Raw genomic sequence first — 26,386 nt, 5'->3', positions numbered from 1 at the left:
GCATTTTACTCCAAGTACTCGGGGAATTTTCCTATGAGGATAGGCTATTCGAGTACCCTTAGGTAGATAGTCTTGGGATGGTAAGCTTAAGAGGTATTGTGTGATATAGGGAGAAGTAATTCGAGGTCTACTCCAGTCGTTCTAACTAGGATCTCGGGGGTATCAATAGCCTTTATCGAATTCTATCAAGGTTAGGCTTAGCTGGGATGTTTATACCAGACTTCTTATTCAAGGGGTAGATAAATGTTAGTCAACTTCAAGTATTACTTAGGTACCTCTCATATATGAATTTCATGGCTCTTTTCTTTCCTTCTGGTTCCTGGGAGGGTTTGTGCACATTCTAGTGCTTATTATACTGTCACTAGGTTACTATCTCATTGAATTTATAGTCCAACTACATAACCTAATAGTTATATTATATAAACTTAAGAACAACAATGTTCAGCACACAAAAGATAATAGAACCGCTATATATGTAAATATATTATTATTATAATTATATTATATTAAACTAATATTCGGCATTAGATAGGTAGATAGTTAATTGTTTGATGGTATTAATATAGTCTGCAAGCTTTAGGGGGGGTTGGATAGCGTAGATGAGTCAATGGTTTGACCCTATTACTATTTGAGGTCATAGGGGCCACATATGCTCTTTGCCCGCCTAATAATCTCCATACTTGATTGACATAGAAATCAAAGCAGCCACGTGGGTATTCATCAGGTGTGCCTAAGAACCGGGGTAACGATTAGAATACTAAGCGTTAGTGTGGTCTGGTCCGAGAAGCAAGCAGTATCGTCATCCCGTAACAACTTCATGTTGTATGGAGGTTCGCCCTGATGAGTTCAGGATTTGCTGCCGTTAGATAGGTAAACCGCCTCTCTATAGGCATTTGATAGCACAGTTGTCTGTGCTTCCGCGATTGTGTTCAAATATGCAATCCGCTGGATATTGACTAATATGGTAGCGTTTAGTCCCTTTCGTTTCCAAGCTATTTGTTTCCCTATAGCGCTTTACAGCACACCCGCACCGCGTCTCAGGGCCATATATTCCTGGCCCATGGCCAATTAAGCAGCTATATCACTTTCATCCGTTCGTCATTATCATCATAGCCATCTGTTGTCTTAGCCCTTGATAGAACATCAATCGGCAATATGGCTGATTCCATAGCCTCCATTCCTGATGTTATCAGGCTGACTGCTAAGGTCGCTAAAAGCTTTGTGGAATACGGGAGACAGGTTAAGGACGCCCCTAGGATAATTATGAATATCCACTTAGAGGTCAATGCTCTAAAGACTATCCTAGAGACTCTTTACATGACTCTTGGTGATAATGACGCGTCTACCCAGAAGGCAGGGCTTTCAGAGTCCCTAAACCAGTGCAAGGGAGTATTGAACGAGCTTCAGTTGTTGGTGTCACCGGAAGTAGAAACAGAATCTGATGACGAAGAACTCCCCAGCAAGAAGACACCACGGAATACGCAGAATCCTTTTCATAGATTTGGACATGGAAGAGCAACACCCACACCATCTCACCACCAACATAATGATAACTCTAGTGTAGACCATCTACAGTCTTTGATGCAGGTTCAGATCAATCATGAGTACCATCTCGCACAGCGCGGGTCGCATAACTTCAACATGAACCAAAACGTCCCTAGAGCACCAGCATGGTCACCTCGTAGGCGCCCGATAATCGATCTTTCGACACGGTTCAAATGGCCATTGTTTCAGAAGGGTAAAGCAGAGGAGTTAATAAAACAGCTCGAGAGGCAGAAAACTCAGCTAAATTTAGCGCTACAGACGGACAATACGTGAGTCAAGCTGTCCAAATTTGTAGCGTGTTGGCTGACTTCTTCTGACAGCATGAACCTCAACTCTATCGCCCATTCCATAAAGGATATCGAAGCTAATCTGGACGGTAAGATAAATCCTCGAGTTATTCCAGAAGGTGCGGGTCGACTAATATTGGAAGGGAATAGATAACGAAAAGAGAGCAGTCTTGGCTTGGTTGTGCCCTAGAATTGACATGCATGACTTCCATCGTGAGCAACACGACAAGCAGGAAGACGAGACATGCGAATGGATAACCACATCTCGTGGCTGGAAGCAATGGCTTAACGGAGGCTCATATGAGCCCAACGGCTACCGTCGTTTCATATGGATCTACGGCATCCCCGGCGCTGGAAAGACGGTTTTAGCCTCGTTTCTCATCGAAAGTATTGCGGTCCATTGTCGAGCGACGGGGTTTTCATACTATTATTGTCACAATGAACGAAACCAGGATGAGACAATCCACTTCCTACGTTGGATAGTAGGAGATTTGAGCCGACAGATTGATCGCTTTATCCCTAGGGATTTAGAGAAGCTCAGCCAATCTCAAGGTTTCACTATCGAAGGCCTTATGAACTGCTTCGCAGCAATTTCTAGAAAGTTTAAGAGTGAAGGCCGCCGGGTGTACCTAGTGGTCGATGCCGTGGACGAAAGTAAAAAACCGCGGAAGAGGTTGCTCGACGTGCTGATCGCAATGGGCACGGATATAACTTATGAGAACGTCTCAATACTGATTACGAGCCGTGAAGAGGAAGACATTGTAAACGCGATGGCTCAGGCTGCGAGCAGCGCACAGCGTTCACTTCCAGGCACGGTCCATGATTCAGATATCTTGAACAGTGCCTTTATGCCCTATACGTCTATCACGATGTCGAATAGCGATGTTATGCGAGCGATCCAGAAGTACGTCGAGAAACAGTTTGAACGAAACGCTAAGTTTAGAATGTGGGCACCAGATTTTAGGGCAGAGATAGAGAAAAAGCTGGCGAGAAATGCTAGAGGGATGTGAGTACCTGAAGGCCATATTTTCGAGAGGATCCGGTTGACCCTTTCCTAGGTTCCGATGGGTTGCATGCCAAATCGATATCCTCGAACGTATCTATATGGATACAGAAAAGGTGTCGAAAGCACTAGATGATTTGCCGGAAACTCTGTTTGACACATACGAGAGAATACTCCAAAGCATACGGTCAGAACAGCACGCATTCGCTCGCACGGCTCTGGCGCTAATATGTAGCAACACCTTCAAGGTCAAGAGCGCCGACGTATTAGTGCAGGCGTCGCTCCACGAGGTTCGACATGGCGCAATGCACATGTATGATGTCGAGACATTAAAAGACATTCTCGGCTGTCTAATCAAGGTAACCAATTTGAGGAAAAGGCCTCATACCAAGCTCAGGCGTGAAGATGATAATTCTCCCCTTCAGAAAGTTGCCGTCGCTCATTATACCGTCAGGGAGTTCCTCTTCGCGAAATCAAAAAAAGATGGGGCACCAAGACCAGCCGGCGAATTCGCTCTGTCTGATCATAGTATCCGCGTACTAGAGACACAAGTCGTGTTTAATGGCCTGCTACAATGGGGGAGAAATCGTCCTCAAAACAACCCGCGATTTCCCACTCGCTATGAGGAACACTGTCTAGAAATGAGCGAATGGGCTATGCGAGGAGCCCGGCAAAACTTGCTCATCAAGAATCAAGGTGTATGGGAATCAGTAGTGCAGTGCTTAATCCCTGGCAGACCACACATCAAAGCCATTACAAATGCAAATCTCCGTAAACACTTTCCACGGTGGGCAAAGCTAAGTGCACTCGACGAGCTGTTACCGGGACAACAGTCTCAGGCAGCTTCTAATAGGCGGTTCCGACAAGAAACAGGCATTTTGGCGAGCCTTATCTTGCTCAACTGGCCGGAGTTTGCGCAAAAATACATCAAGGACACCAATTTCCAAGTCTTATCACCCGAGGCAAGGCATGCTGTCTGGACAAATAAATTCACCATCAACCCGCTGGAGAATATGGACATCCCACGCACGTTTGAAAAGGGGAAGCCGATCACACTTCTCCAACTGTGTGTGTCGTGGAAACGTCCGGAATTCTTAGAGCTTTTCATTGATGCTGGAGCGAATTTTACTCATGAACCCGACATCATATTTACGGCTCTTGAAAATCCCTGGGGTCTCGATGGAATCGACGGTGATGGATCCACTACCAGCCAGCTCTTAAAGATGCTCCTCGAAGCAGGCGCGGATCCTAACCCACCCGGCTATTTATATACCCCTCTTCAATTTGCAGTACACCACCTCGAAGAAAGCTGGGTCCAGAGTCTGCTTATTGAGGCCCGTGATGCCAATTTAATCGGGAACCCCAAGGGAAAGGATCCATATGGACTTAAGGACAGAGATCATAAGGACAGAGTTCCTTGGTACAACTTAAATCCTCTTGAGATCTGTCGTAGAACGCCGCCAGAACCAGACAACGATGGATCAGAAGAGCTAAATAGCAAGACCAGGAAGCGGATAGAACAGTTGTTAATTCAGTATGGAGCAGAAAATGGGCCCGACGTGATCGATGTCTCGTCAGATAGTCCAGATGAAGGTACGACAACCTAGTACCGAAGTGGCCGCCGTGCACTTAAAATCAGTTTCCCTTCTACGACGGACAGCAAAATTTTGTATAGGCTGAATAAGCCTGGTGTAAGCTAAGATAGGTGAATAGTGAGGCGGGAAGTGGACTAGACGGTGTAGATAGTTCAAGGAAGAAATATTATTTAAATCTCTGCCGTTGAACTGTGCTGCTCTTTCCCAGCAAAGTGTACGCTCGTGTTGAATAGAATTCACGGAGAGGATATTGTTGAAAGCAACTATCACTTGTCTGACGCAGTGGCATATTCGGCCACAAGTGGGTGCTGAAAAATTATGTGAATTAATAAAGGTGTGTGATATCATTATGATTGTTTCTGGCCCATCTCTTCCATACCGATATCATCCCATTCCTCACTCCATTCGCCAATCTTTCCACCTAGCCAGATTCCTCCGGCTGTTGCTACGCTTGCTAGAAGGAACCAGCCCTCAAACCATCTATCCACGAAGCCCGGCTCCAAGGCACTTTCAAGCGCGTCACCGACGGCGCTGCCTACCTCTTTGGGAAGATTACTTCGTAAGAGTAGAGCGGCAGAGATCACGTATATAGCGCTAATCTGCCCAATTAGCAGAGCTAGATTGGCTTGGGCCTGATATAAGAGCCCAGGAGTCCACTTGGCGAAGAGATGGAATGTTTGGAGCGCACTGTTGGCGCTCGCAGCGAGGATGACGCCGGATAGTAAGAACGATATCTGCCTAGCCCAAGCAATTTGATCAAGCTTCGGGTCCCAATGTTTCGCTAAAAGGCCCAGGAATCGATTAATGGGATCTGACGAGGAAAACGAGGCAGTGGGATAATATAGCCGCCGTAGTGTAGTTAGGGTAGTCGCTATGATACGATAAACGCAGTATACGCTGAACACATAAGTAGGTATCGAAAGTAATTTTCCCGAGAAAGTTGCAGCACGAGCCGAATTGGCCTGTCGAGAGCGAAGCATAGAAAGAGAGGACGATAGATTTGCCTCCATAGCTTCCAAACCCGTGATCTCGAGACGTAGTGTGCGGATCTCTGCTGCATCACCGCCTCCGCGGATGGAACCGATGACCTTAGTGACGAACCCACGCTTCTCGGCCGATGGATTCTCTGCTGCCTTACGCAGTAGGCTCTGCAAGCGGTATCGTTTAGTTATGAGCATCTCATTCGTAGCATCAAGACCCGCTTGTTTACGGGAGACATCGGCGTCTGTCACGGGGCGCCTCGCACGGCTGCCAAATGTGTGCCACGGTGAAGAGACCGAAGCGAATCCGGATAATAAAGCCATAAGTGAAATGCCGATGACTCCAATCCGCTCAAGACAGGCACGTGCTAGACTGCCTGAAAACGCGGGTTCGGCCCGGGCCTTCTCCATCTTAGCGCTCGGGCGCACTGCCTCACTTCCTACCGGTACGAGATTTCCTAACGACCAGAAGGCGCATAGCCAGACGCTAAACATAACAAATTGAAGTATCCAAGCAGCCCGAGGTATTTGACCTTTAGAAGTGCGTTGAAAAGACCATCCCGATCCAGCTACAAGAGACTGAAGTTCGAGGAATGGTATGAGTACGACGAGGAGGAACAAGAGAGTGGGAACAGTGACTCGCAGAGCCAGAGCTCGGGCATAAGGGTTGATTAATTCAGAGATCTCGCATAAAATCAATTCGCCCAAAACAACCGCTAACCCAACCGTCGTAGAAAAAGCGGCCTCCGCTATTCGCCTTCGTAGAGATTTAGAGCCATGCTCGGCATGCGCTTGCTGGAGTGATGGGGGCGCATCGGAAGGGAGGAAATGGTCTTCGCCGTCGCGAGAATTTTGTACACGAGCCAGATAGGGAAATATCTTTTGGGAGACCAGAATAGAGACGACCACAAAGGTCATTACGAAAGGTGCCAATGAAAATGTCATTGACGTCGCCGAGGGCGCGACAAGGCTCGGGGCCATACATGCATCGTCTGAGCAGCTGAAGAGTCCCATTGGAAATACTCTTAACGACAATGATTACGAATGATTGCTCTGTGATAGCATTCTAGCTCATAGAACAAAGTATGGATTAATACTCATCGACGAGTAAGTAGTGCATTCGAGGTGGATGTAGGCACGGATCGAGGATCGAGGATCGAGGGTTGAGAAAGAGATAACATGATTAAACTTTCATAAATTGGAGTTTGAAACTTGAACAACGAAGTCATAAGATGTTGGGATTCCCCCAGAAAGATGACGACTGCCCTTGAACCCAAGCCCCACCTTCCACCCAGCCACCACGCGGCTACTAGCCTAAGGAATGGATCTCCGACGCATCCGTGCGCATCCCGATTCCCCCCAGTCTATGTAGTTTTAGCCACATATATACGTACTTCTCGAGGGGCTCCCCAGAGTGTGGCTTAAAATACAACGAGGCGCAAGTCTAAGTCAAACCAGACAGGGGTCCATGAAAAAAGTCGAATATCTCCAAGTAGTTGCGCGACCCGAAAATAATCGCCAGCAACTGCAGAACCTCTGCCATTGACGCTGGGAGAGGTACTGTAATCGCTGCTCCTGAATATGGCAGCTTCAAGTAGAGGTGGCAATGCCGCCGCCGCTTTATTACGAAGTAAGTTGGCTTCTACGGGATCATAAAAATTGTACATTTTGTGTCACTTAATACTAAAAAACTACTAGAAGGACAATCACAATCCAGCATATGCGCCAGCTGCAGGAATGCTCAATTCCGATCGTACTCTGCCAACGCCGAAGCCGCCGCTGCAGCTGAAGCACACCATCTTAAGCCGACGGAATCACAACCACATCCACCCTTCACAGCGTCCCGCAGGGCAGAATATCGCATAAAATCTGGCATCATCCTAACCCGGGCACCTCTACTAACCCGCGCCCTCACTCCTTTCGAGAACGCTTTCTACTTCTACCAGAAACGGTTGAACGAGCGATTGGTGCTGCCTTTCCGGCACACTCTCTTCTTCAAGAAGGACACGGCCGCCGATCTCGATTGGCGAATCAAATTCGAAGAGCGGGGCCGGATAGCGGCGAAGGAGCTAGGCAGATACTATGCCCAGGGTCGCAACGCGTGGAACGACGAGTTATTAGTGGGAAGCACATTGAGCAATGAGGAGAGGATACGAGAAATCTTGCTCAAGGATGCCGAAAACAGGGTAACGGAAGATGGCGAGGAAGCAGACCCGGATGAGGTCTTACCTGTCGAACAACCGATGGCCAGGGTCACGGAGGCTGATAAGACGAACGATGTGAGGCGACTAGACCGCAAGCTGGACCGGAGTCTCTACTTGCTTGTTCAAAGTAGCGATGGGAAATGGCAGTTCCCGTCTGAGGATGTGCCGACAGATGAGCATTTGCACGAGGTTCGTCTCATATAAGCAGCTATGCATACTATAGCGAATCTATTCATGCTAACCATACCCACAGACCGCGGTAAGAGTCTTGGCGTCTGCGGCGGGTGTCAATATGAACACCTGGTTAGTAGGCCGCGTGCCTGTTGCCCATCTAGTTACGCAGCCCGAGTTCAACGAGGACACGTCCCTCAAGCAGAGGGGCGAGAAGATATTCTTCCTAAAGGGAAGGATCATGGCCGGCCAGGCGGACCTAAAGGGCAACAAGCTGGGACTACAAGATTTCAACTGGCTCACAAAGGAGGAGTTGAAAGAGAAGCTACCAGAGGAGTACTTCCACTCCGTAAGGAATATGATGGCGGATCGGTAGATCGGGTAGATATCACGATACGAAGCCTCTGTAGTCTACGACCGTCAATGTAAAGACAGTGTACTATATTGTACCTTACGTGGAAATGAATCATCCCCGTACATTGCTAGTACATATATACTGGCTTCCAACGCAACTCATTTCTCGTGCCCAAGTATTCGGTCAGCCTATTATGCTTGCTTACGTCCAATCACAGCTAGATCGCTTGATCAACGGTAGCAAAACTCTTATCTCGTCGGAAAACTCAGTTTTGTTCGCATATTCTCTATAGCAAGTTTCCTATGGCTATCTCGAATCTACCTGACTTATAATGCCGAAATCGCAATTGAAAGGTCAGGATTATAGATGGGTTATCCGGACATCTAGAAGAATAATTACCTCCTTCCGTACGTATAATCCCTAGTTTCCGTAGCTTAGGGTTTGCTATCCCCTGCATAACAGTGAAGTTACTCCCACGTTTTATGGGTCCGCCTCTTAACACAAACCAAGGCTTAAGTCAACGTATTAGTACACGAATCTATCAGATCACTGATCCAGCAATTAGATCAAAAATATCGCCTATTGCTCGTATAAGTAAGTCGCGGTTGACTGTCCTCGCCTCGGCTTAGCATAAGCAGTAGTATCCTTAAGGGACTGGCTCAAAAGAGATATAGCCTGCCCCAGGGATAGAGCACTTATTGCCATAAGCTCTCCAGAAGTCATGTGTCCAGAGGGGTACCATGTGTATTTCCTCCTCCGAGTGCGTTTCGCCCGATGTTGGCATAGGCTCACTCTGCGTAGGCCCCTCCCCGGCCGATAGCATTGACTTGCTATGCCTAGGGGTCAATACTACCCAACTTGAAGCCGCCTCGTCGAGGATGTTCCATCTTTCTAGATTTCTCAACATTTGGTCGTCACCCTGGTCGAGGAGATTGATGGCGCTTGCCTCTGGCCACGAAGTCATACTGGAGCTTTTCGTTCTCTTTTCGTCCTGGCTGTCCTGTTTCTTCGGTGCGTAGAACTCTTTCTCAAATGGGACCAAGTGTTTCTTGCCTCTGAACAGAGTGTAAGTCTGTTTTAAGAATAGGCAGGCGGTAATACAACCTGATGAAGTAAGTTACAATATTCTAGCGATATAAAAGATGAAAGGGGGCTTACTATCATATCCGGCATGGTGAGGACCTGATGAATTATTACCGGATTCTGGGACGATCGCAGGAATCGGGTTTCGTACGTAGAAATGATGAATCTTTTCCAAAGCTCGATCCGGCTCCATCATATGTCTACCTCGTGCATACATGAATCTTGTGTCCGCGATTCGTGGGAAGAGTTTGTTTATCCCAACAAGGAAGTCGTCAACGTTGGCGGGTAGAGACTCAAAGAACGTTCGATATATATAGGCAAGGTCCATGAATAAGTTATGGCCAACCAGGATCGGTCTGTTTTTCTTCAGGCTGGCCTCGCATTCTTTAAAGTCGAATGTCTTGTTGAGTTCATTCCACGTTTTGGCGCGTTCCGGAACGTCGCTTTGGTGATAAACGTATTCCTGTTTCATTCTGTCGGCAAAGGATCCGCCTGACAATGCCTCGAATAATAGTTGAAGTCCTATACAATTAGTAATTTATAAATTATTCGTCCCGAGTGAATACTAACCAGATAATCGATTAACCTCTGCCAAGTTCCATCTCTTTCGTGCCTCGGTCTACTCCAATATGACTTATTAGTCGAATACTCGAAAATAACACCACGTATAGGATTACTTAGGGGATTACAGACCTTAGCTTTTGCAGCATCATCAATTAGAGCAATGGAAGCGGTGCCCGATGCTGCGTTTCTGTTTACCGCATAGGAAGGATGCTCTTCACGGATGATTTGGTGTATCAAACGGATTTGCAATCCATTTAGCCTATCTCCATACGGATTTTTTATGGTAGTTTCTATGGCCTAACAAGTCATCAGTTTAATGAGTATCAGTCTAGAGGGGAGTGTCATACCGGCCGAAATCTTCCAGCAACAAAGTCTGCAATTTGCTTCTTAGTCCTCTTGTAAAATTCTTCAGTCTCGTAGTCTAGCGTTGAAGGATCAAGATGCTCATTGTTGGGATCTTTCGACACACAGAACTGTTTTGCGACTCTCTGTTCCTCTCTATTGAGGTAATGAGCTCCAGTATCCAACGCCTTGTTGAAGTTGAAATCGTACTGTTGTAGAAAATCGTACGCTCTCACTGAGACGCTAAATTTTCTATCGAGACGCCTGGAGAGATTGTCAAAGAATGTAGATTTAGGGAACAATGGAGAAACAGAAAAATTGAATGTTCTCGTTGTATATTTAGCTGGTCATGAGTTAGCTATGGCACGGTTTATTTTCGGCTATTTTAAACTGACCTGATTCCTCATCATAGCGAACGAAGGTGAGTCCGACTTGTAGTACTTGAAATTGTTCTGCCGCCTCTTTGATCTTGGCGTATGAATCTTGGATACTGTTAAGACCATGAATAAGTGCGATACCGCTCATCTCAACGTCCACCGCTACAAATCGAGCATTCTGTGCCTCGTGTAGAATAGGTGGTAGCATCCAGAAAAAGTTGCTCCTGTTGACCTCCATGATGACGATAGTTATATGCTGGGCTATTGTTGAAGGTGAAGTAGCGGTAACAGGTACCTATTGTTATATATTGATACGGAATAGTAAAGAAGTGGAAGAGAATTCGTGTTTATAATAGAATGCGAAATGTTAGATACTTTTAGTTATGAAGCTATGACTGCAAGTGGGTTGCAACCTCAGATAGATGATTTCCACGTCAGGTATTCTACGTAAGAGTTTTACACGTTTCATGACCAAGAGAAACATTCTTAGGGAAGGTGCTGATGGTTTGTGAGTTGGTACTTGGCAACATTTCTTCGAACTAGAGTAACGGATGGCTAATCGTCACACGCAATCACTAAATATCTGCAAAACTACCTAGGTACATAAAATTAGGTACGCACGGTTGATTCTAACGATAGTAACTTTGGGAATGATTCATAGGTTACTCAGTTAATGAACTGAGCAGGAAGCTACGACTCAATTCCCCTGGGCTCATTGTTTTGTATTTGATTTTGGTTCCCTTAGGAAAAAACATGAGAAATAGCTAGGTACCTAGGTAGGTATGGATACTTTAAGTAAACACTTAACTTGAGGCTGTTTGTGTCTGATCAGAGTTTACTGTAAGGCACGTACGGGTTGACCTCTATTTTGTATGACCCTTATGCACTTCCCACTCAGGGTTTTTTTTTTTCAAGTCCAGTGATATTGTAATTGGGTCTTTATACCAACACTCATAACAGGTACCTACCTACCTACCTACCTATAGAAACAATGTAATACTGTTACAGCTGGGTCTAATTTTTATTTATTTTTCTAGTCTATCATGATATTATTACCAACATTAAGGATACCTGATAATGACTAACAATTTTTGGCAATCGTTAGGTCACTGCAAGACTACTGTTTTAGTTTATGGCTTCATATGTCTAAATCCTTGAAAAATGTATTGCTTCCCTTTGCTTGTATATCGTAGCCAATATCAAAGTGCTAGCTAAACTTGTAGTCTTAACTCGTAGAGTTAGATCGATCATTCATCCTGATCTAGGCTGAATAGTAGTTTAGCAATAGAAAAGCTGGAGTTGCCATTGGTTTGTAGAATCGTAAAACTTATGTACTGAGAATTAATAAGAGAGCTAACTAATAAAACGGAACCAAGTGTTATATAGTCCGGAGATGATATAAGTGTAAGCGATCAACTCTACAGTCTCTACTAAAAGGAGGTTATAAGGTGGTTCAATTACCGAAAAGAAGTACTTAAGTACCTTAATCTAAGTTAGAGTGGACCGAATTAGCTCATCAATTAATTACGGCCTAACCCTGTTGTGGTAGTCTTACTGGAAGAACATGTGGGGCTCGCCTAACGTTTATTCGCATTTGTCGGCCGATGACCGATATACCGAGGCACAGCGCACCTACCTAGGTCGGCTAGGTACCATCAAAATATGATGATCACACCAGACCTTAGCAAGTGCAATCTTCCCGCATACAAGACAATCACCGCGAGGATTTCCGACCTCGTATGTAAGGTCCCACATGCTTGTGTTGTTTCTGCATGTGCAAGCTCTACCACTACTGTAATGTCATGTTGGCATAGCTATTGATTTCACTATTGATTTCATTATCTTATTCTTGTTAGTGTCAATTGTGCTGTTGGAATCCTATCGTCGCGTATGTTAGCGTTTGGTCCGATTCTTATCTGAATTGCCTACTTCAGGTTATAAAAAAAAAAAAAAAGAGTATTCGCAACTATGTCGTTCGATGGTTCTTATTCCGCAACATTGAGTCCGTCAGTGTCCGAAAGCTTCGGATCCCACGTCCTATCGAATTCGATATCGTCCTTATCATCCTCAACAACATCTCGTCCATCATCGAATAATATTTCTAAGACTTACCGACAGGCTTCGCAATTATTCTTAACGCGTCGACTTCCCGAAGCTTTATCAACAGTCTTACCCTTGATCACCCCATCCACTGAAAGTTCCAACGTAAATGGATCGACTGAGCCGGCACCCGTTGCTCGAGCCTCGAGATCCACAAGGATAAAGGTATGGAGTCTTTATCTGACGATTCTCAATGCGATATTGGAACTGGATGCCGACGAAGGAAAAGATGCCTTTGGCACTCAGGAATGGCGTACTATATGTAAGAAGGTGCGGGATAGTGATGTCTGGGAAGAAGTGGTGCAATTTGGATATCATGGCGTCGAAGGAGAGGTAGATTCCGATGTCGTTATAAATCTGTAAGTTTGGTCTTCTACTATGTATTTCAAGCTGCGCTTAGACGGCTCGAATTTGATGTAAAATGAGTATTAACGAGTCTAGGGCGACTCTTCTACTTGCACATGCGAAATCACAGGCAATCAACCAAAAGCGGCTAGAGAATTATCTAGCCTCGTCAAGTACCCCAAACCTTGATATTTCCAAACAGCTCGAGGCTACTAGGTCTCCACGATTAACATCGCGAAGTCGAAGGTCACACTCTAAGAGTGGTGCTGACACTCCTCGGGATCTCAACGCTAGAGTTAAGATTCTCGAACTGTATACTCTCCACGTCTTGCTACGTAATAATGAATGGGACTATGCTAGAGAGTTTATTAGCTCCAGTGCAGTACTAGACGAAGAGCGGAGGGATGCTTTTCTACAGGCTCTCCAAAGTTTACAGGAAGAGCAGCATGAATCAGAACGAAAAGAACGCGAAGAGAAGCAAAAGCAGGAGGAACAACTGCAAAAGGATATCGAAGAGGCTAGGAGATTGAGAGCAGAGAATGAAGCAAGAGAACGACGTCGAATAAACGAAGAAAGGGCCAAACGAGAAGGTACGGAGATCGACTACGGTATCGAAGATACTCCAAGTTCTTCGGGGGTGAGAAATAAGGCTCGGAGCGGTTCTAATGGCTCTGCATTATCAAGGTCGTCCAAATCATCCAAGCCATCCACCCCCAAGGAGAAAAAGGCTGTAGCGCGCCCAGGTCTTGGTGCTCGAGCTATAATGATTCTATCGAATCTTCGTAACATCATCGAGCAGATGAGCGCTACATTTAGAGCGAACCCGGTATTGCTTATGAGGTTGTTAGCCTTTGTCATTGGTGTAATTGTTATGTTTGGTAGGAAAGGTGTTCGCGAGCGGGTTCGGCAGATTCTTGGTACGGGCTGGAATAAGGTGAGATCAACCGCTGGTATGGGTGTTAAGGTGAGCTACATTTAGTTGACGGGTTTATAATATGGTTTTCTGTATATCATCCCTTTTTAGCAGGTAATAATCACTCGGGAATACCGGATAGTATCCTGAACGAAGTATGTCGCATACGTTCCAAAGTTTTTAACGATAATCGGTTCATATTGGTAATATATTGGGTAGTTAAATGTCAATTTCATCTATGTGAAGACTGTCGTAACCTCTAAACGCCACCCTGAATGCTGATCCGAAGTATAACTCCTTTTCCCACGTAGATATGTGTAGGTACATTAGTGATTTTGACCTGTCAGATACGCTAATAATTCTGAATTTCCGAGGCACAAGCAACCACAGCCCAGACCCGGGCATCATGGAGGCTAGTACCCCGTCCGATTTGTTTTCTTTTGGTAAAATAGCTGTAAAACGTGTAAGCATAATTCGAGGTTCGATGGAGACTCAAGTGAGAGAGATGGAAACATACATCTGTACGTGAACTGCCTAGATTTATAATCTTGGGGCAACCGTCTCTATCCTTCTCCAGTCGCGTACACTCGAAGCAGTAGAACGCGTCTGATATGCCCTCGCCGCCGCACACGACACACTTATTTTGGTAGTTACCGAAACTACATTCGTCACAAATACGCACAAGAGTAGTCGGGCGCACGTAGGAATCGCATACAGGGCATTTGCCGTCGCACTTGTCACAGAGACGGCCGATGGCGATGCCGGATTGTTTACGGCACATAACGAGATCTCTGGAAGATGAGGTTAGCTTCAGCTTATCACGAGTAAACATCTCAAATTGAGAGCAAGAGAGTTACTTACGGATGATGTCGAGACATTTTGATTGATGGCGAACCTTACGATGGTTGAGTTATTGGGAAGGAAGTGTTGTAGATAGTTGGAACGTAAAGTATTGGTCGCTAATGCAATAATAATAATAATAGCCTTCTAGACAATTTCTCAGCCTTGCCACCTGCTTCTGACGATTTCTTTGGTACATGTATGAGCCAATCTGTATGAGGTTGGAGCTTCCCTGTCTGCTAGCCTGCATAAGGGAATTATTATAAAGTGGACCATAGGTACCTATATGCGCAATTGCATAGCGTGGCACCGACGTGCATACGTTAGGTACATAATACACTAGCGTGGGGTACCGTACCTGTTGGTACCCACCTCTTACCGTTTAGGTAAACTTTGAATGTCGCGCTCGTCGCACAGAAACGCTTTGGCCCTTTGGCCCTTCAGCCTCGTCCGCGCGACAGTCTGGTCAATCTTTCATCTGAGCAAACATTGCTTAGAAGTATGGTCTAACTTAATAGATCGCCCGCTGTGGCAATCATCTTTCTAACATTGCGCATTTTATACATAGTCTCATAAATATTTTCAACACCGGGGGGATCGGCACAATGTCATCTAGTGATACGTGAGAGAGACTGTCTTTACTCTAATCTTATTGGTCGCAATTGGCTAATGATAATGCAGCTCTCTCAATGGTCGTAGCCTAGAGCACGAAACGATTGCGACTGAAGCAGACAAGAACCAGCGTAGTTCGAATAAGCGCAAAGCTTTATCGCCTTCACCAAGCGAAGATAAATCTAGCCAGTCGCCAAAAAGATCTAGAATTGGTGATGGCTCGAGGGAAGACAGTACTGTCAAGCCGCAGTCCATACCAAAGGAGCCCTCTACAGATCGCCGCGAAAGCGCGCTGCAGGAGGAAAGGAGACGCGGAAAGCGCTTATTTGGTGGTTTGCTAAGCACATTAAGTCAAACCACTTCTAGCTCTCAGCAAAAGAGACGTCAAGAGATTGAGCGACGACAGCAGGCAAAAGTTCACCAGCAGAGAGCCGAAGACGATAAGCATAGAGAAGAGAAGCTAGCAAAGCTAAGAACCGTACGGCAGTTGGAACAGTTCAAGTTTGACGAGCGAGTTGTACGCCAAACCTCCGTTTTTCTTCTTGCGGTTAATCGAGCTAACAAGACGGCCAGATGCAAAACAGGCATTCCAATATGCTGGCGACGGCACGTTTTTTAGAAACTAAAAGTACACCTAAGATAGTGAGAATAGATCTATCACGTGGCCGACGCATCTACTAATCACGATTCCAGTATTATCTGCCGTGGGACCCCACAGAAGAGCAAGAAGACATGATTAAGGATCAGACCCGAGAGGTTGAGGACATCATCGATAAGGAGGTCTTCGATTTTAAGCAACGCAAAGAACAGAAGTTGAAGGTATTGGGCGTCGCCGTTAGATCTCCTACGCCTGAACTCAAGGACACAGTGGGTAATAACCCCAATGATGAACGCCCTGCTGACCCTCCACAATCTAACCCTACCAATCGCCCGCCTTCCCACGCTGGTAAGATCGGTCATGAAAGGGAGTCCGATAGGGCGGATGATGTTGTGATAGAAGAGGTTGAGGATACGGTCATTTACTGATACCTCAACTCCTCGGTGTGGTTTTTCTTTTCTTTTCACGTTACGTCTTCTTAGGCTCTGGTGATGGACGGCGGCACAGGCGTTTTGGTATGATGGGGGTTTACGAACCAAGGATTCCCGCCGTAAGTTTCGATTCCCAGGCTGAATTGTTCGTGTGTGTTATGTATATGCATTGAGCATGAATTTAAGATTCTTGATGAACTTGATTAGAAATCATAACTTCTATCATATTCTTGAGAAGGATGGACTATCTTCACCGGGGCAGCACTGTTTCTCATGTATAGCTGTGCCCCCGCTAGCGATAATCCCTCCCATTACGTCGGGGGGTGCCTGGTCATCACATATAAAGTACAAACACTGCTTCCAGATATATACTATTGCACGGGATAATGTTCACGATAAGCGGTGTAGTCATAAAATCAATGAATCCGGATTGTAACTTCGAACTCCCACGGAATCCGGGTTGTCCGGGTATGACTCAACAGCACGCCAGGGCGAGACGTATCTGTATACATTATGCGGTTGGCTATGTATATACTTGAAGGAAGTTCTGTTGCATCAATAATATGCCGTCTATAGTATCAGGTGAACGGTATTAAGTATCCTCAACGTGCTCGGCAGTCCAGTGTACGAACCCCCTTTTTGCGGAACCGCCACGGAAGCCGTTACGTGAGTCTCCGCTCTTGATGCGTGCCGAGGCACACGAGACGCTAATTGGCCCACTAGCGGTACCTATCACGCAAGAAGGTATACATACTATGTTTGTATATGGCATGTTAAAATTCGTAGACTCGTAAACGGACGGTTAGACAATTCCTCCGATTAACACCCTTGATCTCTTGGCCCAGATATCACCTTAAGGCCATACAGGTTTTTTTCTAACCTCGGGATAGTATAGGATATTAAGCTTTGTGGGTAGTCTATACGGACTTGTTGCTATTCTAGTGTCTCCAAACCCGATCAACTGGGTTTCTTAAGTTTAGATATGTTTGCTCTCGCCAACCCCTATTAATAATACAGTATCTACATGAAGCGGAGTAGTTACACTACACGTAATTGGTATGTAGTTATTACCACGACGTGCATTCAACAATGCATGTCTTATGAGTGTACATCGATTAACGATTAGTTATCATGCTTTATAATTGCCTCTTTTAGAAGTTCTCCAAGGATTGGGTAGTTAAGTCATGTACATACTTGACCGAAGTGGGTACCGACTCTCCGGCAGGCACATAAAAGGGTCCATTGGTCCCGTCCGTTCTCTCTCTCCCAGTTCCCACCATCTCTGTAGAAGAAGGCTTGCCTTATAAAGACTCGCCTACATCCTATATCGAGAAACCCCCAAACTAAGTCAACATGGCTGTCGATGCATTGGTCCCCAATGACCCTCGGGTTGAACATAAGTTCAAGTCCTTTGGAGATATCAAATACTACTACATACTGGCTAAGCCGCAGGGCAAGCCTGTTGCTACTGTTCTCCTTACTCATGGCTGGTAGGTGTCCCTGAACTTGAGGAGCTTCTACACTACTTACGGAATATCGATAGGCCAGACCTAGGTTTTGGATGGAGATACCAAGTTCCTTACCTGCTATCTCTGAACTTGCAGGTTATTGTCCCGGATATGCTGGGGTATGGGCAAACATCTGCCCCTGATGCTCCCGAGGAGTACAGCTTTAAGAAAATGACCGCTCAAATTGCGGCTATCGTTAAGGATCACACCGATGAGCCTATCATTCTTGGTGGTCACGATTGGGGCGCGGCTTTCGCTTGGTCAGTTTTCGTCCTTTATGATCTTTCTAGATGGGTGTAACTGGGGACCTATGTCTTATTTCCGGATTTGAAAGTCGTATCATGTGATTAATGAACTGACACTTGTCTATTATAGGCGCTTGGTTAATTACTATCCGGAGCTGATCCGCGGAGTTTTTAGCTTATGCGTACCTTACACGCCGCCGTCGCCGGTCAAATACTCGCTGGAAGACTTCGTCAAAAGGCTGCCGAACTTCACATACCAGCTACAACTGGCCAGCCCTGTCGCAGAAAATATCGTCAACAAGTCGCCGGCGCACCTCCGGGGATTTATCAACGGCGTTTTTGGCGGCCTGACGCCGGAAGGCGAACCTGCCTTCAAGGTCTCTGTAGGCGTCATCGAGGAAAACCTAGAAAGGATTCAGCCGTCCCCGCTGCTCAGCCCGGAGACCATCGACTTCTACGTCCAGGAGTACTCGCGCCACGGCCTTCACGGCCCATGTAACTGGTACCGTACCACCGGCCTCCGCGGCGAGGACGATGAGGAGCTTGCGAATAAGATCGATGGCAAGATCAAGGTACCGGCAATGCTGGTCATGGCCGAGAAAGACGCTGCGCTCCCGCCGCAGATGGCGCAGGGCCAGGAGAAGCACTTTGAGGCGGGACTTAAGCAGGAACTTGTTCCCGGCTCGGGCCACTGGGTCCAAGCCCAATGCCCTGAGGTAGTTAATAAGTACATTGGGGAGTTCATCAAGAGCGTGCTGGGGGATGAACTTAAGGCCTCGCTGTAAAGCGTTAGCTTAGCCCGTAGTATGCTAACCCCACTAAGAGCTCTCTCTCTCTCTCTCTTAGATACGTATTTTGAACTAAAATCTCTATAACGGTCTCTACTAGCGATATGTGGTAGTTTAAAATCCACGATATATAGCTCGAACTATAGTATAGTATATATAACTAACTATGCGGGGTGCCACATCGAGCCTAGCTCTATCTCGTATACTATTACTATTCTCGTCGTGATGAAGAAAAACCGAGTAAATAATGCTACCATCTGTTAGCTGACCATTAATAATGTGTTACGGAGACGTTGACCCGGGTAAGACGTGGAGGTCTGTACTGCGGTCAGCGACGCCGCCACGATGAGAAGCTATGAGCCCCTGAATTTGACCTAAAATAAGATTGATGAAGGCCCTCCTAATAAGATAGTTTTGCGACCGTATATGTACGCGGGTTTCTTCTTGGCAAAACTCCGTAGTAAATGAGTTAGGCTAGGCACTTTTCCTTGTGCTTGTTATTCTTTTCTTTTACCATTCTAAGGTTTGTGATGGTTAGTTATTTTATTTACCTAGGTGTGTTTTTTCCCGGATCTTTTCAGATTGTTTGCATGCGGTATGGAAAAAGAGGCATAATAATAACTCCTTTTGGGGGGTTACCTATCACGCAAGATTGTACCTATTCTCCAACTTCAATAGGTACATCTCATGTAGGTATGATTGAGGTTGCACTTGAAACTCTAAATATTCAATGGCTGTAAAGGTTAGGTACGTACCTGTTACGTAGTTTGCGTTAGATTATGTACCTCCTATTCAGATCAATTAGTAGTACATCCTAGCACATGTAGAGAGAGGTACATAATATAGCCTTGTCAGCCACGCATGCATTTCCTTGATATGATGTACTGGCTGAGATCCCTGTTGATGCTGCCAAACTGAAAGAAAATTCATTGGCACCTCCTTACAAGAACCAGAGAGCTTGTGTTACCCACGCCCCACAGGCGATTACTACTGGCCAGTAACGGAAGGCTGTGCAGAAGAAAATGGGTGTACACGAACACGGGAATGGGGGATCCACTTATTATCTACACTGATGCTTAGGCCCGGGTTTGCTCTGGATGAATGAATGCTACCCTTTTACATTTCTACGTTTCGACCAACTTATAGGCTAGTTAGAACTGTCAGACTCTAATGCTTTACATCGTAGCCACGACATCCGAACACTAACATCATTCATCATATTTGCGACTGTTCTATTCTATCTCTCTCTCTCTCTCTCTCTCTCACCGCTGCCTGTATTTCATCAGGCCTGGTAGCTTGTCCTTTTCTATTCTCGTCATCCACGAGCTGAGCCATCTCGTATTTTATTACCACCCCCTTGCTTGATACGTTGGACCAGGGGCGACTTCCAATATCATATCTTCAAGAATCAGTTGTGAGGTTATCTCTATGGAAACTTTATACGAAAGTTAAGATTGCCCGTTACTAAATGCAAACCTGAACCGAATCTATTTCGCAAACATTGGTTTTCCATTGCGCCCGTATGCCTCCGATCCTGCTCCCTTTGTAAGATCCATTCCTTCGCGACATGGCTGGCAGGGCGCCTCCCAGAGGCACCTCCAGCTCCAGGAATGATCTTTTACTAGACCTCGACGAACAATCCTCTTACGATGGGCCGAGGCAACCTGTACATGATGACCATTCAGCTAGACCATCCGTATCCTACGACGACTTTGTCGGTGGTAGCCAAACCACGCATCCCGCTGTAAAAAACCCTCCTCCGGGCGCCGGCGCTTCGGGTCCTCGACCGCCCTACCTAGCAGATGCCGACAGGCAATACAGCCAATCGTCTGGTCTAAACAACTACCAACGATACGCAGACGATTTCGACGACTATCCCGATGACGGCCAATCGTATTACCAGCACGGAGGAGCGGCGAACGCAGCCGGCGACTCGTCTAGTCGTGACAATGCGCGGAATCGCAATAGTGTACTCGGGTTAGGAGGTGGATTCCTGGGCAAGGCTAGGAACATGCTCGGAATGGGTCAAAAAGGGTATTCGGAAATGGATCTACCTCTTACGGAGCCAGGGCATGGTCGACCGGATTCGGGTCATGAACAGCCGAAACAAAAGAAGAAATTTGACTTTCGGTTCGGCTTTGGTGGAGGTAAACCAGATCCGTCCACTCTCGGTCCTCGAATCATTCATCTAAACAACCCGCCGGCGAACGCCGTGAACAAATATGTTGACAACCACGTCTCCACCGCCAAATACAACGTCGCAACGTTCCTACCCAAGTTCTTGATCGAGCAGTTCTCTAAATTCGCCAACGTCTTCTTCTTATTTACAGCTGCCCTGCAGCAAATCCCGAATTTGTCACCGACAAATCGTTATACTACTATTGGTCCTCTCGTGGTCGTGTTGCTGGTATCCGCAGGCAAGGAGTTGGTTGAGGATTATAGGAGGAAGCAGGCCGACAGTGCGCTGAACAACTCGAAGGCTAGGATCCTGCGAGGATCGACTTTTGAAGAGACAAAATGGATCAACGTTTCTGTGGGAGACATAGTGCGAGTAGAATCAGAGGAGCCTTTCCCCGCCGACATCGTCTTGCTTGCAAGTTCCGAGCCGGAGGGCTTGTGTTACATCGAAACTGCGAATCTGGACGGCGAGACTAATCTAAAGATCAAGCAGGCGCTTCCAGAGACGTCAACTATAGTCAGCCCGGCGGAGTTAAGTAGGGTAGGAGGCAGAATTCGTTCTGAGCAACCCAATAGTAGTTTATACACGTACGAGGCTACTTTGACAATGCAAGCTGGTGGCGGAGAAAAGGAATTGCCTCTCAACCCGGAACAGCTTTTACTACGAGGTGCTACTCTTAGAAACACTCCTTGGATTCACGGGATAGTGGTCTTTACGGGACACGAGACGAAGCTTATGCGCAATGCCACCGCGACTCCGATCAAGAGGACTAAAGTTGAGCGACAACTTAACACGCTGGTTCTTGCGTTGATCGGTATACTTCTTGTTCTTAGTATTATATGTACCGTGGGAGAGTTGGTTTTCCGGTCCGTTCGGAGAGACTCGATTGCCTATCTAGAGCTGGACGCCCTTGTTAAGTCTGAAGATGTGGTGCAGGCGATATTCAAGGACCTCGTCACATACTGGGTGTTGTTTTCTTCGTTGGTCCCAATCTCGCTGTTCGTGACTGTCGAGATGGTCAAGTATTGGCATGGCATTCTGATTAACGATGATCTTGATATTTACTACGACAAGACAGACACACCTGCTAACTGCCGAACATCCTCCTTAGTTGAGGAACTTGGTATGGTCGGGTTCGTCTTTTCAGACAAGACGGGCACTCTAACCTGTAACATGATGGAGTTTAAACAATGCACCATCAGCGGGATACAATATGCAGACGAGGTACCGGAGGATCGAAGGGCCACAGTACAAGATGGTATGGAAGTTGGAATTCACGATTTTAAGCAAGTACGTGAGAATATAAAATCACATCAGAGCGCCGAAGCGATTCATCATTTCTTGGCTCTTCTCTCAACCTGCCATACCGTTATTCCGGAGCGTGACGAATCAAAAAGTGGCAAGATCAAGTACCAAGCTGCATCGCCCGATGAGGGTGCGTTAGTCCAAGGTGCTTTGACTCTAGGCTATACCTTTGTCGCTCGCAAACCACGATCGGTAATTATCGAAGTCGAAGGCAAAGAATACGAGTACGAACTTTTGGCTGTCTGTGAATTTAACTCCACAAGAAAACGAATGTCTACTATATATCGGTGTCCCGATGGAAAAATCCGGGTATACTGTAAAGGTGCCGATACGGTCATCCTGGAGCGTCTAAACGAAGACAACCCCCATGTTGAGCAAACCCTGGTCCATCTTGAGGAGTATGCCTCCGAAGGTCTTCGGACTCTTTGCCTAGCAATGCGTGAGGTCCCCGAACAAGAATTCCAGGAGTGGTACAAGATCTTCGATAAGGCTCAAACCACCGTCGGTGGTAACCGATCTGAAGAGCTCGACAAAGCGGCCGAGATACTTGAGCACAGTTTCTACTTACTAGGCGCGACCGCTATCGAAGATCGTCTTCAGGACGGTGTACCAGAGACGATTCATACACTGCAGCAAGCGAACATCAAGGTTTGGGTTTTGACTGGAGATCGGCAGGAGACGGCTATCAATATTGGGATGAGTTCTAAGCTGCTAAGCGAAGATATGATGCTCTTGATCGTCAACGAAGAGGATTCCGTATCAACTCGCGATAACATTCAAAAGAAGCTAGATGCCATCCGGAACAATACGGATGGGTCGGTCGAAATGGATGCTTTGGCTCTTGTTATCGATGGCAAGTCCCTTACTTTCGCTCTAGAGCCAGACATGGAGAAGATGTTCTACGACCTAGCTGTGATGTGCAAGGCAGTTATCTGCTGTCGTGTCTCGCCGTTACAAAAGGCTTTAGTTGTGAAAATGGTTAAGAAGTTCTCGCCGGAGATCCTCCTCGCTATTGGCGACGGAGCCAACGACGTGTCTATGATCCAAGCCGCTCATATCGGAGTTGGTATTTCGGGTGTCGAAGGTCTTCAAGCCGCACGATCAGCCGATATTTCAATCGCCCAATTCCGGTTCTTGCGCAAACTAACGCTCGTTCACGGCGCTTGGAGCTATCAACGTATCAGCAAAACCATCCTATTCTCATTCTACAAAAACATTACTTTATATATGACACAATTCTGGGTAAGCTCACGACATCTTTCATGGTCACCTCTATATTTTTTCCCCTTAACGCGTCGCCCGTCCATGTCAGGCGTAGGTGTCGGTGATTCTTGAAGCTAATACATTAACAGTACACATTCCAAAACGTCTTCTCTGGGGCTATCATCTACGAATCCTGGACATTATCCTTCTACAACGTCTTCTACACTGTTCTACCCCCCCTTGTCATGGGTATTCTAGATCAGTACATTTCCGCCCGACTACTCGACCGCTACCCACAACTATATACTCTAGGACAACAAAACCAATTCTTTAAAGTCAGCACGTTTTTCGCATGGATCGCAAATGCCGTATACCACTCTCTCGTCTTATACATATTCTCCGAACTTATTTGGTACAGCGATCTAATCCTGGGTGATGGTACTATGGCGGGTCACTGGGTTTGGGGTACGGCTTTGTATGCGGCTACCCTTGCCACTGTTCTCGGAAAAGCGGCGTTGGTGACTAGTAACTGGACCAAGTACCATATCATGGCCATCCCAGGCAGTATGGTGATTTGGTATGGGTTTATTGTCGTCTATGGAATTGTAGGTCCAAAGCTTGGAATCTCGAAGGAATACGACGGGTTGGTACCAAAACTCTTCGCGAACCCTGTCTTCTGGCTACAAACCCTCGCTCTGCCCCTCCTCTGTCTTCTACGAGATTTCGCCTGGAAATACGCGAAGAGGATGTATTACCCACAGACGTACCACCACATACAGGAGATTCAGAAGTACAATATCCAGGATTACCGTCCAAGGTACGCTCTTGCCCCTCATGCTTTCTATCATCGCGTATTGTATCGGCTAATAAATGAAACAGGATGGAGCAATTCCAGAAGGCGATCAGGAAGGTCCGGCAGGTGCAGCGGATGAGAAAACAGCGCGGCTACGCTTTCTCGCAAGCGGACGAAAGTCAAACCCGCGTCATCAACGCTTACGATACGACAAGGCACAGGGGGAGGTACGGCGAGATGCCGGCATCAACGCCGGGCAGATAGTCGGAGGCTCGGGAGGAAGAGCTTTGGTTGTGTATTTATATAATCGGATGATATGATTACTACGAATCTCGCTTAGAGCCAGCAGCGGCGTTAAAAACAATATATGAGCAAAGGTCGCGAATGACGATCAAATAATATATACTAGTGCTACTGCGTATAGTAGGCTTGTAGACTAGTTAGTGGCCTTTTGTGACTTGATGCTGGTGTTGTGTGTTTCATCGACGCTGATATGTATGGGTTATATTTCATAATGTTTTGATTGAACTTTTCACATTATCAGAGGAGATCCCCTCCCTACCTATAGGACAAAGGTGAGAGTAGGTGTCCCCAGCACGGTCGCCCATCTCACAATTTCTCATCCAATCGCAGGTTCACTATGCGTGCTCAATAATCCTCCAACTTAATGACGTGGTAGGCAGGTTCCTCATAGGGATGAGCGCTATGTAGGAGATTTCTCGGTCAGCGGAGTTGCTTCGGATATGACATGTGTACCCTCCCTCTCCCTCTCCACTATACCAATATTCACTGCTCTAGACTAGTATGTATACCACAATTCCCCCCTATGCACCTATAACAACTACCAAACAGCCTAGTTACAATCTAAAACAGCACGACTTACCCCTTAAGCGCCTCTATAGCGCCCTTAACAACGTCCTCGCCGACGCACAGGGTCTCGACGCGGACCTCGGGGACTTCCTCGAGGGCCCCGACGGCGCCGATGTGCGGGTTCGCGGCGTCGCCCGGCCGGAATTGGCCCGTGCCGAGGGTCGTCCAGCAGCACTCGGTGTAGTTCCCGGGCCCGGGGTAGCGGCCTGCGCCTGCGGCGAAGATGGCAGATTTGCAGACTGCGAGGGCGGAGGGGGGTGTATAGAATATTAGAGTGAAGCGTGAGAGGGCTGCCATGGGGTGGGGTTGTCTTATAGATTTACTTATAAGGTTTTATCGAAGGGTATTAAAAGCTGATGATGATGATAATAATAAGGGCGAGATTTAGAATGATGAGGTGGGGAGAGAATCTAGCCCCGCGTTGAATATGATTGGATATCTAACAACTAGTACAACATTTCTTAAGCTTTGGAGCAAACATTTTCTTATTTATCACATGTCAGGATAACCCATAGTTTACCGCGTCTAACCCGCCGGTAATGATACAAGTTGATATATACTTGAGTAGTATTCATAAGGTGAGTATTATGGCAGAATAAAAGAGCATGTGCTTACTGAGCAAAACCTGATGAGTGAGGTGCTATTTATGTTTGTATTGGCTATAATTGATATAGAGAAAAGAGGGGTTTATATGGCTAAGACTTATACAAGACCGAAGACCCAAGTACGTGATATTAAATATACCTATTTATATTTACAACTTCAACTTCAAATTAAGATAAGGGCTAAGAGTTTCTGCAAATTTACTAAACTAGGTACTAATTATAAAACGTCTAATAGGCGGAACAGTTGGCCTAGAACTTTGGGAGTCTAAAATACCTCAATCTAATCTCCTATCATTACGACAGGGCTGAAGTGACTAATCAATTTAAGGTCAAGCTCTTCCCATTATAGTCTAGCGCTTCATAGTAAGTCAGGAAATCCCGAGTTCCCGGGTCAATCGCGGACGGCCGGACTCCTGCAACAGGTTAAGACCCTTGATGCGGACTTCACGGCCGGTGTCTTAGCCTTTGGCCCTAGCGCCCTAAGCTTCTTTCCTGAAAAAGTAACTAGAAAAAAAAAAAAAAAAAGAAAGATACCTGACCCGATC

General features: G+C 46.3%; 10 protein-coding genes across 13 annotated transcripts; 6 read left to right on the top strand and 4 right to left on the bottom strand.

Annotated features, from left to right (window-relative positions):
* Positions 1-1,641: 1,641 nt before the first annotated feature.
* Positions 1,642-4,442, top strand: GL218_04453 (putative ankyrin repeat protein; the record flags this gene model as incomplete). 2 transcript variants are annotated; one of them, XM_033581060.1, is made up of 4 exons in its annotated part: positions 1,642-1,814; positions 1,866-1,921; positions 1,983-2,838; positions 2,891-4,442. In XM_033581060.1, 4 exons carry the CDS (start codon positions 1,642-1,644, stop codon positions 4,440-4,442), a joined length of 2,637 nt encoding a protein of 878 aa, XP_033435124.1. The 2 variants fall into 2 exon arrangements, with proteins under 2 accessions (XP_033435124.1, XP_033435125.1); XM_033581061.1 differs by lacking the exons at positions 1,642-1,814; positions 1,866-1,921; positions 1,983-2,838 and having other exon boundaries at positions 3,477-4,442.
* Positions 4,443-4,777: 335 nt separating this feature from the next.
* Positions 4,778-6,424, bottom strand: GL218_04452 (Golgi pH regulator; the record flags this gene model as incomplete). The annotated part of the gene is made up of 1 exon (XM_033581059.1): positions 4,778-6,424. One exon carries the CDS (start codon positions 6,422-6,424, stop codon positions 4,778-4,780), a length of 1,647 nt encoding a protein of 548 aa, XP_033435126.1.
* A 567-nt stretch (positions 6,425-6,991) lies between these two features.
* GL218_04451 (54S ribosomal protein L17, mitochondrial) lies at positions 6,992-8,161 on the top strand (the record flags this gene model as incomplete). Its single annotated transcript, XM_033581058.1, has 3 exons — positions 6,992-7,040; positions 7,109-7,803; positions 7,868-8,161. 3 exons carry the CDS (start codon positions 6,992-6,994, stop codon positions 8,159-8,161), a joined length of 1,038 nt encoding a protein of 345 aa, XP_033435127.1.
* A 1,967-nt stretch (positions 8,162-10,128) lies between these two features.
* On the bottom strand, positions 10,129-10,744 carry GL218_04450 (Poly(A)-specific ribonuclease PARN; the record flags this gene model as incomplete). Its single annotated transcript, XM_033581057.1, has 2 exons — positions 10,129-10,472; positions 10,525-10,744. 2 exons carry the CDS (start codon positions 10,742-10,744, stop codon positions 10,129-10,131), a joined length of 564 nt encoding a protein of 187 aa, XP_033435128.1.
* A 1,730-nt stretch (positions 10,745-12,474) lies between these two features.
* GL218_04449 (uncharacterized protein) lies at positions 12,475-13,930 on the top strand (the record flags this gene model as incomplete). The annotated part of the gene is made up of 2 exons (XM_033581056.1): positions 12,475-12,965; positions 13,048-13,930. The coding sequence occupies 2 exons, from the start codon at positions 12,475-12,477 to the stop codon at positions 13,928-13,930; spliced, it is 1,374 nt and encodes a 457-aa protein (XP_033435605.1).
* Positions 13,931-14,216: 286 nt separating this feature from the next.
* Positions 14,217-14,742, bottom strand: GL218_04448 (PHD finger-like domain-containing protein 5B; the record flags this gene model as incomplete). Of its 2 annotated transcripts, XM_033581055.1 has the most annotated exons (3): positions 14,278-14,316; positions 14,382-14,655; positions 14,726-14,742. In XM_033581055.1, the coding sequence occupies 3 exons, from the start codon at positions 14,740-14,742 to the stop codon at positions 14,278-14,280; spliced, it is 330 nt and encodes a 109-aa protein (XP_033435604.1). The 2 variants fall into 2 exon arrangements, with proteins under 2 accessions (XP_033435603.1, XP_033435604.1); XM_033581054.1 differs by having other exon boundaries at positions 14,217-14,655.
* A 567-nt stretch (positions 14,743-15,309) lies between these two features.
* On the top strand, positions 15,310-16,342 carry GL218_04447 (putative pinin sdk mema domain protein; the record flags this gene model as incomplete). Of its 2 annotated transcripts, XM_033581052.1 has the most annotated exons (4): positions 15,310-15,326; positions 15,386-15,833; positions 15,890-15,958; positions 16,010-16,342. In XM_033581052.1, 4 exons carry the CDS (start codon positions 15,310-15,312, stop codon positions 16,340-16,342), a joined length of 867 nt encoding a protein of 288 aa, XP_033435602.1. The 2 variants fall into 2 exon arrangements, with proteins under 2 accessions (XP_033435602.1, XP_033435601.1); XM_033581053.1 differs by lacking the exon at positions 15,890-15,958.
* A 1,356-nt stretch (positions 16,343-17,698) lies between these two features.
* Positions 17,699-18,883, top strand: GL218_04446 (Bifunctional epoxide hydrolase 2; the record flags this gene model as incomplete). The annotated part of the gene is made up of 3 exons (XM_033581051.1): positions 17,699-17,835; positions 17,889-18,113; positions 18,229-18,883. 3 exons carry the CDS (start codon positions 17,699-17,701, stop codon positions 18,881-18,883), a joined length of 1,017 nt encoding a protein of 338 aa, XP_033435600.1.
* Positions 18,884-20,453: 1,570 nt separating this feature from the next.
* Positions 20,454-24,630, top strand: GL218_04445 (uncharacterized protein; the record flags this gene model as incomplete). Its single annotated transcript, XM_033581050.1, has 3 exons — positions 20,454-23,612; positions 23,723-24,390; positions 24,453-24,630. The coding sequence occupies 3 exons, from the start codon at positions 20,454-20,456 to the stop codon at positions 24,628-24,630; spliced, it is 4,005 nt and encodes a 1,334-aa protein (XP_033435269.1).
* Positions 24,631-25,014: 384 nt separating this feature from the next.
* Positions 25,015-25,533, bottom strand: GL218_04444 (putative GTP cyclohydrolase 1 type 2; the record flags this gene model as incomplete). The annotated part of the gene is made up of 2 exons (XM_033581049.1): positions 25,015-25,069; positions 25,250-25,533. 2 exons carry the CDS (start codon positions 25,531-25,533, stop codon positions 25,015-25,017), a joined length of 339 nt encoding a protein of 112 aa, XP_033435268.1.
* Between the last annotated feature and the right edge of the window lie 853 nt (positions 25,534-26,386).

Source organism: Daldinia childiae (genome assembly GCF_008694065.1).
Source record: "Daldinia childiae strain JS-1345 chromosome Unknown Scaffold4, whole genome shotgun sequence".
Lineage (NCBI taxonomy): Eukaryota > Fungi > Ascomycota > Sordariomycetes > Xylariales > Hypoxylaceae > Daldinia > Daldinia childiae.
Note: the sequence above shows the minus strand (reverse complement) of the source record. Positions and strands in the feature narration are given on the sequence as shown.